Here is a 17,100-nt window from a genome sequence, read left to right as displayed (position 1 = left end):
CCTGGTTTGCAAACCAAGAACCATCGGGAAAAAAAACCAAACAAACAAGAAAACCCTCACACAAATAAATAAACCACAATATTAGTAAATAACCACAGATTTAGAAAAGACATCATCCTATCCTTTACAGAGATTGAATATATAATAGAGAGTATGTTAAACCACATTGCAATGTTAAATCACAAAACAAGGATGGGTTTGAGATCCATACAGTAAATTTCACACTAACTGGCATGCATATCCACTACAGTGTAGATGGATGTACAGGGAAAGAAGCAAAACATCACCTGCCGCCTTCTGCACTTCCAAGTTTAAGGCAGCAGCTGATGCTGTAAATTACTGCCAAATCTCTTTCTAACAAGCCTGGCAGAGCAAGCATCTTTTCAGAGACATGAGCCAAGACAGTCAGCATTCCTCCTGCAAGGAGTACAGGGCTCACAACAGTTCTGCTGACACTTAAATATTCATGGCACAAGACCTCTGAAGTCACCTCTACAGCAGCACCTGCAGCTGCTGAAACACTCCCTGCTCACCTTTGCTGTTCGGTCCCGGGAGCCGCTGACAATGAGGCCACCTTGGAAGTCCACACAGTTCACCTCCTGCTCATGTGCAGAGAACTTGACGCTGCAGGAGCCATGGAGCTTGTGAAGGACAATACTTCCATCTCTGAAAAACAAATCCACAGGCAGGGAATTTGTACCTCTTGGACATGCACCTTCTACTAATGCTTTGGAGTGCTACAAAAAGACCAGGACTGGTCTGACAGGGGCTCAAATTCATGCAGCATTATTAACCCTCCACTCTTCACACATCACCTGCCCTTTTGCAATTTCACATCTGGCCAGTTAAAGCCTAATCTGATGCACATGAAAATTTTCCTGGCTATCTTTCCACCCTTCACTTTGTGTTAAGCTGCAGAAACTATAGCAAAGCAGCCACTCCTCCTCCTACTGCTTGGAGCTTGCCAGAATCCTGTCTGTATGCTGAGCAGCTGGAGTAAGGGAACAAGTGAGAGGACATTCTCACCCAAACCTCAGCTTTTCACTAATTTCAGAGCAGCCATGCAGGGTGCTGTGCTTTGAATTAACTACCCAGACATTTAGACCTTTTTCAACCAACACAGTTACTGGAATTTTAAATGCAAGCCTTCGTTTTCCCCTGAATTTTGGTCTACAGTTCACAGGGGAAAGTCCCATAGTACCTAGGACAGATAGCCATGCTTGTGTCTCCCAATTCTGTGCTTAACTGTTGTATATATTTTTATAGTTTTAGCTATTAATGAAAGTCCTGTCACTTGCTGTAAAAGTCCAGTCAAATGCAAAATGAATTGGAGAAGTGTGGGTATGCTGGAAGGCTTGGCAGTTTTTCCCCTCTCCACAATTATATCAGTGTGTCTAATAAACACACACTTGTCTCTAGAAAACTTCCTGCACTACCGCAGTCCCAGCTAACCAGCAGTACTGATTATTAGAACAGTCTAGCTACCCTGGCTCTAACAGGGAAAGAAGTGAAATTTGCACAGCAGTCAGGTTTGCCTGATCAGTCACTCCCAATTCAACAACCCTGTGGACATCAACACAAGTTTACAGAGCAAAGGACACTTTGTAAGGTCAACGGTATGAAACTCATCTCCTTCACTGCTGCAGGAGAAGCTTTTTCAAGCCAGAACCAAAATTATAAGAGAGGAAGCAGCAGCAGCTGACCACAGCCAAGCATGAGGACACTGTGTAGCAAAACTGGCTCCTCTGCTCTGGAGTTACACAGAATCTTTCCAACTTCAGTGGCAAAGCCCTCCGGCTACTTCATTCACCCAACTTACCCCCCTCCGCTGACAATGTGAGAGTTGACAAGAACAAAGCGACACACATCCTCCTGGTGGCCAGAGAAGATGGCTTGGGGATGGCGCTGCAAACCTGTCCCCTCTGCACAGAGCTGGTAGGCCTGGATGTTCTCCGCTTGAGACAGGTAGAGATATTCGCCATCCAGCTCCATCCAGGGCATCAAACTGCAAACACACAGCACGTTGGGAGCATGCAGGAGTGGGGAGAAGAAAACAAAACAAAATAACCTCACACATAAAAAGAAAAAAAAATCCATATGCAAACATATCAACAAAAACAAATGCCTGCTCAAGAAAAGTGAAGTTGGAGCAGCAGGTGACATGCAAAAGCAGGGCTTAATATAGCAGCACAGCTACAAGTGAAGCTTCTCCAGCAACATAAAAAGAAGATTACATTGCTGGCATTTTTCTAACCCAGAGCTAAGGAAAAGGAAGCATGGAATCTCTGAAAGAGAAGATGGCCAAAAGTCTAGTGAACATAGATAGGAAATACTTAAGGGCCCCTGAACCTGCACATGAGCTCTGTACTTTTTAAGAAACTAGACTCTAGTGCTGGTGAGCTATGCTGAGCATTTCTAAGAGAGCATTCAATGTGAGGCTTTTGGTGCAAACAGTCACTCTTGATCCTGAACACTATTTGCTGGTGCCCAGCAGAGACCACAAAGCTGTCACTGTTCCACACACCTCTAAGCAGGGGCGCATGTCACCAGAATACCACAGATCTTCCTACAGACAGAAAGTCACCTGCCTCCTGCACTCTGAGGCTACCCAAGAACTTTATGCTCATCATACGGAGCACGTATTTTTCTATATTCACACTTCTTCCCCTGCTGAGCCATAAGCTGTAGAGCAAACTCTTGGTTTCTCTTGCCCATTTTTTAGAAAAGCCCATATGCCCTTTGTGCCCACTGCTCTATGTGGGACAGTGGCAGGTTTGTATGGAATGGACAGGGTCCAGGCCATGAGCAGTGGAGCAAAAAGAACTATTCCAAAGTATCCTGAAGATTGATGTTACATATGGAAATATGCTTTACTTTCTGGGAGATGAGGAAGAAAACAAGACACTCATGCAATATCTGAATCAAGTCTGCCATCTCAAGAAGTTTATTTATTCTTGAAACAAAACCAAAATATAGAAGAAAATAGGCTACAATATATACTTAGGCAGTGAGAGCTTTTCTCTAGATTTTGCTTTTGTGTAGCCAACAGAGAATCAGCAAATAAGATTTCTGGATATAGTGAGGCCAGATACAAAGACATGGTACTCATGTCCTATGGGGCATGGATGTGTGAAATTGTCTCTGTTCTGCAGTCATTGCCAAGCACACCAATGCCCACAGAAACACCAAGCAAATCCAGAGCCCTTCTACAGAGCAGCCTTTCAGTTCTCAAACTATTCAGGAACAAATGGCTTTGAGAGCAGTGGGGCTTCTCACAAAAACCTGTCTCCCTCTTTTTTTTGGATCATTTATCCTCAGAGGTCACAGTTTTCTGCGTCATCAGAGTCATTACACACAGCCGTACCTTGTAGCATCACAATGAACAACTAGATACAAGCAAGAGGACAATATTGCTCATTAGACAGAAGGTTCCAGCTTGCCTGTATTCATCTCCAGTAACAGGCCTTTAATCACACGGACAAAGCAGTTGAGTTTATAATATTCATCTGGGACTTGATCATATACATGGAAAAAGTAAGAGGCATCTTTAGAGCAGGAGCTCTGGGGTCAGGCAGGCTTTGATTTCCCCTTCCTTCCTCCACTCCTACACAGTCCTCTAAAAGCAAGTGAATATCCAGCTTACCCAGACTACAGCCAGTTTCTGCAGCTCTCCTTTTGCAGAAGTTTAGCTTTTTACCTTTTTCTATGGCTTTTTCATAAGGAGAAGTAAAAAATCTGAAGCAGAATAAATGAAAATTAGGAGATGCCATTTGGATGGTGGCCTCATTAAATCAGTCCTTGCCTTTTCACTTGGGAAGCTGGTTTAGTAATGATCTCTAATATCCACAGAGCCTGTCTTCACAGATGGTTGCAAGCACTTCAAAGGCAGGTATACAACCTGCACCAAAACCCACTCTGCTCATTACAGCTGTTCCCAGGACTCTAGGCAAGAAGTGGCACATTATCCACCACTTCAATCTACACAGCACAAAAAGGCATGAAAGCTCAGTAGAAGGTCCCTGTTCTTCAGCAGCTAACAAACCACAGTCTTTCTCATTTTTCCTTCAGTCTGATTATGTGAAGGCTGAAAATTTCAATGTGCTGAAGGCTGAAAATTTCAATGTGCAGCTCAGACAAGAAATCTATCGTATGCTTTGCTTTGAAAGCCAAGTACACCTTTCCAAACAAGAATTTAACAACAAGCTCCTATCATTAATGTCAAATATACTTTTTGTTTTAAAAGTGAAGGAGAGAAGCATGAGAATGAAGGAGCAAAAGGCAGATGAATGGCAATTAGCATTTTAGATTTGTACATCCAAATCGGGATCCAGGATAAACCACAGGAGACAAACAAAGCATTTCGAGGGAACACCTAAGTCCATATCTGGGATCAAGGTGGTCTCATTGCGAGAGAAGACAAAAGATTGCTCATCGTATACAGTAGACATGAATGCAACAGTTTGTAGTAAAGGTTACTAAATGTGACTAAAACTGTACAGATCAGAACAAAGACAAATTCAAATTGCTAAGAAAGACACTCCTGACACTCAGCATGAATCCCTAGGGCAAGGCAACAACTCAGGTTACCCCACAAGACCCCATGGAGCACAAAGAGCAGGAAACATCTCATTTCAGGGCACAGGCACAAACCCAAAGCCCCACAGCAGCTATCACATAACAAAGAAGAAGAGGAAGGAGCCACTTGCTTGCATTTCCATTTCAGGACTGTCTCCCTCCGGCAGCCTCCGTGCCTCCAGTTCTGAGATACCTTCACCCTTTCCTTCACTGGAATGCCAGGAGCTCTGCAGACAGAGGAGGAGAGATGAGATTAGCAACCAGGGCTGATGCCTTCTGGATAACAAATGCATTCAAGATGGCCACAGGTAAACTCTCACCCTGGTTCCTCAATGGTGCACTGATATACACTGATGGTGCAGTGCCACACTACCGTGAGGACATTTGTGAGAGCTGACAAGAAAGGAACACTGACAACACTCACGGATTACCAGCAAAGAAAGCCACCTCTGATGATCACAAACCTGAAATATGATCAAGACTTGACCAAGTATACTGAATGCAGCATAGCTTCAGACAAAATGTAATCCAAACAAGATGACACAGAAAGAAACCACCAGAAGAACCAGAGATACAGGATATCGCCCTTTTAATAGAGATTGACAAGAGCCATTTAAGACAAGGACAACACCACACAAGAACAGATGGAGGAAACACTAGTCAGGAGAACACTGAAACGAGAAGCCAAAGAGTGTCTATCCAGAAGGACTAGTAAAGAAACTGTTCCAGAGTCTCACCTGTCTGACAATCCCATAACCAGATACAATAATCAGAAATAAAGATGTGTTCAAACAAAAGATAAAATACATTCATGTGTATTAACAATCCAATGTACACACACCCTAAGAAAAACTATCTTTTGCAGCAGCTCACCAAAGGATAGAGAGTTCCAGCATATCGCTGGAAAACTCTCTCTTTACAGTCAGACAAAGCTACTAAAAGAGAAACTATTGCTGGGCTACAAATCAAGGTTATTGGAATTAGCTGAGAAAACCAAGATCAATACTCTTCAAGATGTGACAAAAAGTAGGTACCACAGAGACCTGGGACCAAGGTCTCCTTAGAGTCTACATGAATATACCCAGCTCAAGCAGCTGTTCAAGATCTGTTTTGTTTTCATGATCCAGAGTTGATTAAAGACATGGGGAATGGCAACTTTAGCTCCCATCTTTCTCGTATCATAAATTTAATTATTCAAAATCCTTACTGGAGCTACTTAGATAGAAAAGATCAAAAAACTACAAACAACAAGAAACTCTAGAAATTATCATTTGTAACTAGGGGTTACACTTACTAGACTACAAGAGTTTATACCACATTCATGCTGTTTCTCAACAGCCAACACACCCAGATTCACAGGGAGAAGCGAAGATCCTTGAGAGATGGGAACTGGTGCCTCATCAGAATCAGTTTCTTCCTCCCATCCCTATAGCCCCTCCAATCCACTTCCCAAAAGTAGCATTTTTGGGTACTCTGTCATTTTTAAAACAAAGATTAGCTCCCTGTAAATAAACATCTCCTGTGTTAATGGGTGTAGGAATCTCTAACCTGGCCCTGGGGTCTGGCCAGATTCTTATTTTCCCAGCCCTCCTTCCATAGCCTCAGGCTCCTTTTTTTCTGCTCACCCTTCCCTCCTCTTTTCTATGCTTTCCGGCACTTAGTCACCATTATAATTTGACTGCATTCCTGGGCATGTGACCCATTTTAAACAAAAACAGAAACCACACACAGAAAAGCTTTTCATCCTCTAGAAAGCTTTGCAACTTTACATTTATGATCAGTAGAGCCACACCAATTAAAACTGAATTTAGAAGCCACGGGCTCTTTATTTTTCATAGCCATTTAAAAACAAACAAACAAAACCAAAATAGAGTTAGACTAGGCTGCAAGAAGAGGAATTCCTTTTTTAAAGGGAACACTTGCAAGAGCTCATGAGGCCAGATAGTGTCTGAGATGAGGAATGCACAGTACCAGAAAGTCAGGTCAGATCCACTCTCATCATTGCTTATTACTCTCCCAGACAGAGTTCAGGCTCTCCGCCTACATGCAATTCCATTCATTACTCCAAAACACTTCTCCTCCCTACACTCAACCCTCAGTTAAGTTCTCCCCACATAGAGATTTCAAGTCACCAGTTTGCAAAGTGATGGAAAACACACTCGTGCCACATCCCCCTCCCAACACATGCTGGCCCAACCAGACATTCTGAGCTCAATGTATAAACCCTACAAAGACTAGATGTAATTTCCAAGGCTCTGAAAAAGGTGATTCCAAGGTCAAAAAAGCAGCCTCCATCTTACCCCGCTGGTCCCTTTTCTAGCAGGCCTTGACCCTCCCACTGCTGAATATGGAAGTTCTGAAGAGTCTCATGTTGGCTCAGGCCAGAGCCCAGTTCACTATTGCAGTTACTTTTGAAACACACACCTCATTCTTTCCCACATATCAACAGTTCCTGTCTGGAGGGGATGAGGGTTGGGTGGGAGACTATATGGGGGAGGTCTGATGGGATTTGGGGGGGGTGATGGTGTTGTTTTGTCTTTTTTTATTTTACTCCTAATAAATATGTTATTCATCCAGCCTTGCTCCTCCACATAGCAACTCTGGATCCAGCTAATTTAAACATGTCTTAAAAGTATCCTCCTTTTATATCCCAGACATTTTATTTGTTTTCAAAATAGATGCAAGAAAAGGGACAGACCATATGGAGAAAGATGATGTAGAAATTTGACTGATACAACCCTCCCTTTTGCCAATTATGGGGCAGCAAATGCTGAAGTGCAGTGTTGGTCTGAGACATTCAATCCCTCACCACAGAAGTTAAATCAAGCCCAGCTATGGAATCAACTGCTGAGATACAATTTGATCATCTGATTTGCTTCCTCAACAGCATCCCTCCAGAGCAATTTCCAAAATGCATCAAAAAATGTGATGATTATCACTGCAATGCCTGAGAACAATTCTCAAATTTTAGAAAGTTAAAAATGTCATCACCATATAAACTTAACAATTTGATTAAAAATTCCTTTTCTTGCCTACAAGAGCCTATTTTGTTTCAATCATGATCAACACACTTTCTACACTTGCAAACTTTTAAGAATTTTTCCATGATGACCAAGGCAATCAACAGACATCACACACCTGCACTGGGTGGTTGACTTAACTAGGTACCTCTTCCTTCAGCAACTGTGTTGAACATCCAAAGATTCAGGAGACTAAGACACCATATGAAGCCAAATGCTGTATGAAATGCTGTGGAGGGAACACTGTCCACTGGCCAATGAATACCTTGATCTTTCTTAGTATACAATCCAGAAAAATACTAAGCCACAGGCTTAAAATTCAGCACATGCTTAACTACTCTGTGAAATCAAGATCTTGGCATTTGTGTTCCCAGAGAAGCCACCCAACAGTGAACTTCAAGACTGCTGAAGGCTGGCTCACTGAGGAAGGACTGCTATTTTTAGCAGGACCTACACAGGCCTTGATCAGAAAGCAACTAGGTACAGTCCAGCATCCTAGAAGGATGACAGGAAACACAGGGTAAGGGAATGAGTGAAGACTGATTATGAAAACACAATGAAATACAAGCAAAATGTTCTTAAAGCCCTTTAGAGTGCATCATCTTACACCTCTGCTAGGGCATCACAATTATCAATATTTGATAAAGTTACATTACTCACAAGTCTGTTATTATCTGATTACCAGCAAAAAGCACTCTATCAGGATCCCAAATCATAGTGCAATACATGACCTAAGCCAATGCATGTTTCCAATCACATGCACTCCTGATGGAGGCTCCCTTTTCAAAGACTTGGTTATACTAAAAAAGAGAAGGTGAACATTTCTTACAGCCTGAGAGGGAGCTCCAGGACAAAAATCATCCCAAGCAACCCAGCATAAAGGATTTTTCATTTCCCCCTTCCTACCTCTCCCCACTCTACAAAAAAAAGCTAAAAGTATTTTGCTCAAATTATGAATTTCCTCTCTTTCTTGGCAGAATTACCAAAACAAACGTAATATTCCTTCTGGAGCCCACTTCCCAGCTGCTGAAGTGAGAGACTGGAACTGTCCCCACACAGCACCACTGACCCAGGTGACCTCAGGTACCAAGGCAGTTGCTGGCCTGGGCCCCAAAAGAAAGCAATGAAAGAATCACCTCCTAAAGCTTCACCTCCAACATATCTTGCCTTCAATGATCCCCTCCCCATCTAAAGTCCTTTTCCACCAGAAATGGTATTTCTGCAACAGCAAGAGCTTCTGTGCTGTACTGCATCCCAGGGAGATTTCTGCTGGCTGTCTACAATTTCAGCATGTGCCAAAACAGTGGTGCCTGCAACAACATAGGCCGTGTTACAGAAGATAACACCAACATGTCATGCTGTGTATTTTTCCAGCTGCATGGGACACCCTAACCCGCCAAAGTCCTTCATGTTTCGCTACATCTTAAGTACTGAAGAGCTCATCTGGAAATGCAAGTCTGCAGAGACCTGCTGGGACTGAATTTCTTCTGTGGACAAAATCTGCTGTCTGTATAAAAGCTGTCACCAGCCTGCCTGAGGCCTGACTGGAAGGGTCATAGAGAGAACAAACAGGTCACAGTGGCTAAACCCCACTATCAACCTTGGCCCTGTGGCAAGGCTGGCTAACACAATGACCAACTGCACTTATTTGTGTAGTCGGGACACACCTGTTGAGTGGCAGGGTCTCAGTGCAGCTACAAGTCATGGGCCACCAACAGCCAGCCGAGAGGGAAAAGCTATTTATGTCAGGAGCCCCTGTTACTGTCCTCAACAAGTTGGCTGGCTTGCTAAATGTCTCTTCCAGGACAAAAATTCCAACTGAATTCCTTTAGCCCATGACCCTTATTTAGCTTACTGCCATGTTCAGCCTGTCCCCTGTGCTCCCCTCTCCCTACGGGACATGGGTTCAAATAACTCCGAGATGGAAAAGAGCTCTGCTGACTGTTCCTCACTGTTCCTTGCTTCCTCTGCTGCGTCTATGCCATCTCAGATGTTACCAGGCTGCCAACTGCTCCACCAAACAGCTCTTGTGGAAAAGTCACCTCATGAAGAAGGCAGAGGCTGTCATGATATCCAGGGGTGCTAACAAATTTCTATGCACACAGCAAGGACACACACTTTCACAAAGGCTTCCCAAAAAACCACCACCACCAAGACTGAGCCAGGCCACTCTGCCACCAGATGACCCCTCCCTTACAAGTGACTGCAATGGGATATTGGCTAGAAACTCCAGTCAGGATTTGGACTCTCTCAGAGAGTTCTGTAGGCTTTTTGGAAACAAAATCTAGGCTTCTTCAAAAAATGCACTGCCCTGGAAAGATTATGAGAAAACCTGAAGCTGCTGAAGAAGTGTGAAATGTATTCTGATTTGAAAGAGTAGATTGTCAGGGAAGTACTTAGATAGAATGAAATAACCCATACCTAGTCCAACAGGGGTAACAGCAACAAACAAAACACGTATTTTAAGCCCTGTACTACATAAAATAATTCTTTCTCTTTGTACTAGTGAAGATCCTAAGGGAAGGGTAGGCAGGCCTCAAAGAACTCTTACAAACAACTTCATATTCCCAGAAAAAGCAGTAGTTTCAAGGTTGTGGAGCTGTCCTGGCAGATCTGTCCCGCTCCGCACTAACAGTTTAAGGCAGAGTAAGAATAAATGTAACATCAGGTTTATGAAAACCACCGACTTTTCCAGCACAAAGCAAGAGCTGCATTCCCTCATCCAAGATTTTTTTGCTACTGCAATATCCTCCCCAGAGTATTCCCCTCTGCATCATCTGCACCAGTTCATTGCCTTCTTCATTTCTGTCTTAAAGTAATGAAACTTTGTTTTTAAAACAAGTTTTAAAAGATGAAGGAAACTGAAACAGCTTTACAAGCATTCACACTCCCTCCCCCTCCAGTGGTGAAGGCTGAGGTCTCCTATGATTGCTGCAGTTTGCATTTGGATTTGACTTGCACAGATTGGCCATTTCCTGCTCCTGTAGGTACATACATTTTTCCAAGATCTGGAGAAAACACAGCTTTTATTAACTCACCAAAATGCTTACACAAGCTCTTAAATACTCATAGATGATAAATCTGTCCATTAATGAATCTGCTTCTCTGAACTGGAGAATATACCATGATCCTAGTGGGCAAGGCAGAACAGGAGACAGGGAGAGAAAAAACATGCAGTGGAACACTTCTATATTTTGATGTCTATTAATACATTACAAAGAGCAAATTGTCAAACTATTTAGGTTCCAACTTTTAACCTGCCCTCTAAAATTCCTTTGTAACAAAGAGGAAATAAGTTTAGCCCAGCTGCAACTTTACTCCTTTCTTCCATGCCTTAAATAAAGAATCACCTTACAATGAGCTCTTTGCCTCTCCGATTTCTCCAGTCCAAGGTGGTCCAGCAAGCAGGCCCTGGATAAAGGCTTAAAGCACCCTCTGCTATTCCTGGCTCTGACACTGACCTACTGCACAGAGGGCAGCTTGGTTGACATCTCCCTGCCTCTCCTTCCCCTCCAGCCCCTGTTTACCATGGCTATTTAGGCAGCAAGCTCGTCAGGGCAGAGACTACTCTTGTTGGGCCTGTACAACAGCTGGCAAAACAGACACAGACTACAGGACACAAATGTAATATCACTATATTGCCAAAACCCCCAGAGGCTTTGTGTCATTACTCAGCTACAGTTTAGCTGCAGAAAGTGTTGTGAAGCCTTAACTTTTCTGTAATATGCTGCCACGCATTTTTGAAACAAAAAATTCTCCTTTCACCTTACATCATGAAGACGTGGCTCAACTTTTACTTCAGCTGCTCCTATGACTGAGTAAAGCAAAAATCTTAGCATAAGGACTCTTTTTACCATCCTCGTGACAAGGTCTTGTAGCTGTACAGGTCTATACATAAAATTAACTTGTTTATACAGAAAAAGTGACAACCTGACCTGGAGAGACTCACAGTTCAGATGCCAAGAAGCACATCATGTAAAGCCACTCTGTACTTCCATAATGGTGACACAATATTCTATTGAACATTTACTTACTGCTGATTCAACGCAGAAACAGCACATTTTTAACACTGAGAATGTGCTTCAAGAACTCTTCCAGGTCAGCTCCTACATCCCTAACATACAGTGACTCAGGTGGATGTGAACCTAGTGATTCCTTCCCCTCTGCCAAAGGAAAGAAGTGTACAGATACATCCCTCAAAGCAAACTTCTTTCTTCTCCTACAAGTGCACAACTGAATCCATGCCTTAAACACTTAACTTGGCTTACATCTGTGGCTCCCATTTGGCTGAATCTACCAGAAAGTGAAAACATTAGAGATTGTCAATATTGTGAATATGCCTTTTAGCATAATAGCTAGTGTCTGGGCTTAAGTCCACATCTTCCTTTGACATCATTACCAGCTTAATTTAATATCGTTTAAGCACAAGCATGTGTCCAGAGATAACCACAGCTGGCAATTTTTAAAAGTATGTAGCCAGGATGACAATTTTAAAATTCAAATAATTTTGGTTTTACATATACTGCTATTTTTCTTCTCCATGTTGCTAACAGCTAGGGGTTTGCAACCAATTTCTTATCAATCTTACCTCTTCCCTATTTTAGCAGAAAGAAGTTTTTTAAGCAAGCTAACTGTTCAAACTTTTTTCACATGCAAGATAAAGCTTGGTACTTCTGATCCTTGTTGTGACAATTATCTGAAGATATACCCAACAGAAAAAGCATTTTAAAGAAAGAGTGTCATTTTCAAGTTAATCACCTTTTTAAAAATGGGAAAGTGGGGGCAGGAGTTAAGTTTCACAGCTATCTCCTTTAGGCTCAAATTTATTGCTATTTACAAAGCACTAACAGATGGCTTATCAAAAGCCACTTAACAGCAGAAATGATCAAACTATTCTGAGATGGATTTTTGTCTTAAACTGTAAATACTCCCTAGACTAGTTTTTAACTTATGCCAGCCTCCTAGGGACCATCAGTTTAAGATCTAATGTGAGAACCATGCATGTTATTTCATTAAGTATATTAACCATAAACGGTTCCAGCCTTTGCTTTCTCAACTGCACACAGTATTGCACAAAAACCTCTCAAAATAAAAAACTAGTGTTCACCTCATGCAACATTAGCCAGAACATGCCGCTGAAGTTTCAGCTCCTGAGTGAGTCAAAGCCAAGTTTGACAAACTCAAGTTATTCCATATCACTAAGAAAGCACAGTTACCAAGAAGGTCCAGCTATCCAACATCTTCATCACCGTTCTATTTTCACAGTAATATTTTAGCTTGAATACCTACTCAGCTCAAATTTAACCTTCAATGAGCAATATACCAGGTTCCTACTTAAAATTGCTATTAAGAAGGATGGTGTGCCCAGAAGCTTGCCTAAACTCCCTCCCCAACTTGTACTGATTACTCAAATAAAACACAGTATCTCTCTGCAAATCTTACTCCCTCAATTGCAAGAGCAGCAATCTGGGAGATGGCTCTTGATCTTGGAGACATGGTCAAGGAGCAAGTGCAACAGAAGACTGAGACTGCTACAGCAAGTGCTAGTTAAAACCCTTGAGCTGCCACAGGGACTATTAAACTCTTCTTCAGCTAAGTACAAATTTTACAGCTGTACAATTCAACACATGCAGCCATACTGGTTCTTCTGCAGATGTTCAGATACCCAGATCTCCTGGTTCTGCAGTATGCCCTTGCCTCGTATCTGTTGCCAGACTCTCTAGCCTACTGGAGTAAAACTCCTGCAACTGGCCTCAGATGCTGGATCTCCACCCTGTGAAAACAAGTGTTTGTTTTTCAGGTATTCTCCATAGGATTTGGTACACTATTTCAAGGAATTGGAAACTGTTTGAGCCTTCTATGAATTTAAAAGCAATTAAAGGAGTCATCCTCCAGATACATCTCAAGGTTTCTCCACAACCACTTGTAATGTAACTTAGTGTGTTACCTATGATTGAACTCCTCAGGACCAAGGAAGTGCTGACCAATGCTAAAAGCAGCTCTCAATATTGGAGTTGTTTGAGGAAAACTTGAAAATAGGACACAGCACAAAAGTACATCCTAGAATTACTAAAAAAAAACCCCTGTTCATAGCAAATCTAACAGCACTGAAATCCTGTGAGTTCAAAACTCAAGCAGCCTTCCCTTCTCTGAAACCCTCTGACCTAGCAAATCTCTTCTGTAGCTGTTTATAGACTTGCATTCCTCTGAAGGGGGAAGTGGTGGTCCTTACACACACTGCACCTGCTCTGCTGTACACCTGATCCCTACTGCAACTGAAGGAGCAGAGTATCACCTTATTCTTAATGAAAAATACAGAACTTCATTTCCTCAGGAGACAAAACCATATATCACAGTAGACAAGAGTCCAAGCACAGCCATTCCACAGTGCCTATTCCTCCTGACTTTCAAGGGAACTGTGCTTAACTTCCAACCGAACGGGTTGAAGTGCTGGCCTGAAAACCCAACACAAGGATTTTCAGCACCAGCAAAATTCTGCTCCTGCCAGCAGAAGCCATAATTGTTTCTCTAAAGTCTATGCATTGATGAGACAGCAACATCAGACAGCAAAACAGCGGTCAAAACTCGCCATCCCTTCTTTTGAGTCATGTCAGCACAGTGTTTATGGAAACAATACTGAGTCACTGAATGACAAACGATGTCCATGCTGGCAGCGACAGAGAAGCCATAGGAAGGGATTTGTAGATCCTAAGAACATAAACTTCTCTCAGGATCCTTTAATGATGAAGGAAGGCCCACTTTGTGAAGTTGCCTCCAAGTGGCATTTGGCACACAGCTAAATTTGAGAGAGGAAAGGCAAACTCTGGATTGTCACCAACCACTGCCAAGGCCCAAGACCCAAAGGCACCTCATCTAAGATGATGCTGGTGTCATACACACTGCAAAGCCTAGAGGGCTTGACACTATTCCTAATCTGTGTTGTGCTGTTGAACTGGGGGAAAAATAAAGACCCCAGGGAAAAAAATCTCAAATAATTCCTACTCACAAAACTTTAAAACCCAGAAGCCATGAGAAGTCCAGGAGTCATTTTCTCTGTGCCAGCCATGACCATTTATACCAGCAAGCTGCTCTGTGAGAACCTAAGACACATGTTCCTGAGGGCCCATAACAGCTCTTTCACCTAAGAATGCACTAAGCCCACTCTCCAGCCTTTTCCCAGGATGCTGTCCCAGGCCTTGCTCCCTTGCAGCTTCTTCTCTGGGTGTTTTCAAGACCATGGCAGGGATCACGGCTCAGAAGTGGGGAGGGTGTGTGGGCATACAGGATCCATGCCAGCTGCACACAGCAGCTCCATCCATCTCCTTGTGCTCCAACTTTCCCTAGCCCGAAGCCCCCAAGCCTCAGTGTTTGGAGGGGTCCAGAACTGAAAAGACCACAAAATCACAGAATTATTAGGGTTGGAAAAGACCTCTGAGTATAATCCAGTCCAGCCTCCCTGTCAAGGCAGGGTGACCTAGAGCAGGTTACATGAGTCCAGGTAGGTTCGGAATGTGTCCAGAGGGACACTCCATGCCCTCCCTCGGCAGCCCATTCCAGTGCTTTGCCACTCTCAGCATTACATTCTTCCTCATGCAGAGGTGAAACTTTGTTTTAGTTTATGGACGTTGCTACTCATCCTGTTGCTGATACCTGCGTTTGAGACACTTATATGCATTGATGAAATCCTTCTCAGTCATCTCGAGACTGAACAGGCCTGGCTCCCAGTCTCTTCCCACAGGGGAGATGTTGCAGACCCCTTATCATTCTTTGTGGCCCCCGCTGGACTCTCACCCATAGCTCCCTGTCATGTATGGAGGAGGCCAGAACTGGACACAGTTCTCCAGACATGGAGAGGGCCTCATGCTCCAGCACTCCCGCTGGGCCTGACAGTGAAAGATCCCGCGGAAGCCCCGCCATCCTCGCCGCTCCCTCGCGGGGACAAGAGGCGCCTCCCCCAACCCCTCCGGGCAGCGCCGGGGCCGGGCCCCGCCACCCTGGTGCGCGCCATCGGCAGCTCCCTCCCAGGGAGGCCCTTCCCGTGCCCTCACCGCCCCTCCTGGCGCAGGGAAAGGGCGGCGCAACCGCGCTTCGGGAATGGGCCCGCGTCCCCCGCCCCTCGCGGCCCAGCGGCGGCCACGCCAGCAGGGCAGCGCGGCCCTGGCAACCGGCTGGGCCGCGGCATCCCCGGCCTTTCCGGGCCGCCGCCGCCGCCGCCGCCCCCCGCCCTTCCGCCGGGAAGGCCGCGCTTACAGATCGGTGCCGAGCTGGGTGAAGCCGGAGTTGAGGCAGCCGCGGGCTATGCGCCTCCAGAGGACATCGCGGCTGCTGAGGAAGCGCAGGCGGCGGCAGACCTGGGCCAGGCGGCCCAAGGCCTGCGCGTCCAGGTAGGAGCAGATGAGGAGCAGCAGCTCCTCAGGTAAGGCCCAGAGCGGGGACGGGGGGGAGGCGGCCCGGGATCCCCCCTCCGCCTGGGGGGATCGGGGGCTGCCCTTCCTCCCCATGGAGCAGCAGCTCCCGCCCCTCCTCCCCGGGAGCCGGAGCTGCTGCTGCCCGGGGGAGGCCCAGCCATGGACGGGGCAGCCGCTCCCCAGTCACATGGGGCAGAAGCCGCTGCCTGTCACTGCCCCCTCCGGGGGAGGAGGTAGCTGCGGGACCGGAGGGGCACGGGCCGCCGAGCCCACCCTCGTTAGCGGATTAATTCATTAACGGGAGCCGCTGGGACTCCCCCTGTGCCAATTGCCCTCCCCCACACCCCCTCGCCACCCCACGACCGGGTCTGTATCTTCCGATCTGCTCTTAGCAACGCCACCTGATCCGAGTATTCATTAATAACGTCAACAATTAATGGCGGGGATGGCGATCCCAGGTAACCAGAACATCTGCCTCACCACCTGGAGCAACACCAGCTAGGTACTGCACTCCTGCAAAGGAAGGTGAACAGCAAGGTGATTTAATGCTCATTAATTATCCTTGACCAGGGTCAGGAGCACCTGTCACCCACGAAGTGACGGCAGGGGTCATCTGGTGCTGCACAGCAGTTTTCAACACTCCCGGATTCCTGTGACACGTAAAAGAAAGGGTCTTCCCCACATAAGAGCAGGCCTTGCTACAATGGATTTAGGGCTGGCTTTTCACCAGCACCCTTCCTTGCAGTCTATTCCCCCGTCCAGAGCTCCTCAGAGTGGGTGGGGTCTGAAAAGTGCTCACAGTTCACACGTGTGTGTACACATACACAAGCACACCGCCCCGAAAGAACAGTTCATAATAACTGAGTCATTGTTGCCATCCACAGGAGCCTGGAGTACTGACAACGCAGGATTCTGGTCCAAAATGGCAAAGTAGCTCTCCACAGACAGTGGAGCAGGAAAATATGAGTCTAGTGTTGTGTTATTCTTTCTTACAGTACTTTCCACTCTACAGAAGCCTGAAATGCTGGGGAAATTTCTCCCTCAGAATAAAAAAAAAAATAGATAAATTATAGGAAGTTCATCATCTGCCTAGAATG

The 17,100-nt window shown here is 44.9% G+C and overlaps 1 protein-coding gene across 3 annotated transcripts in view; it reads right to left on the bottom strand.

The window, feature by feature from the left end:
- FBXW4 (F-box and WD repeat domain containing 4) overlaps nucleotides 1–16,203 on the bottom strand; it is a 59,764-nt gene extending 43,561 nt beyond the window's left edge. For 2 of the 3 annotated variants that reach the window (XM_030951712.1, XM_030951711.1), the window contains exons 1-4: nucleotides 15,846–16,203; nucleotides 4,707–4,802; nucleotides 1,820–2,005; nucleotides 534–666 (exon numbers count right to left, since the gene is read on the bottom strand). In XM_030951712.1, the coding sequence (XP_030807572.1) occupies nucleotides 534–666; nucleotides 1,820–2,005; nucleotides 4,707–4,802; nucleotides 15,846–16,096 (666 nt within the window). In that variant the 5' untranslated portion in view covers nucleotides 16,097–16,203. The remainder of the gene's footprint in view (nucleotides 1–533; nucleotides 667–1,819; nucleotides 2,006–4,706; nucleotides 4,803–15,845) is intronic. The other variant, XM_030951713.1, reaches the window with a different exon arrangement.
- Nucleotides 16,204–17,100: the final 897 nt, after the last annotated feature.

This window comes from Camarhynchus parvulus, chromosome 6 (assembly GCF_901933205.1).
Source record: "Camarhynchus parvulus chromosome 6, STF_HiC, whole genome shotgun sequence".
Taxonomy (NCBI): Eukaryota; Metazoa; Chordata; class Aves; order Passeriformes; family Thraupidae; genus Camarhynchus; species Camarhynchus parvulus.
The sequence above is the reverse complement of the archived record's forward strand: the minus strand, read 5'-3'. Positions and strand labels throughout refer to the sequence as shown.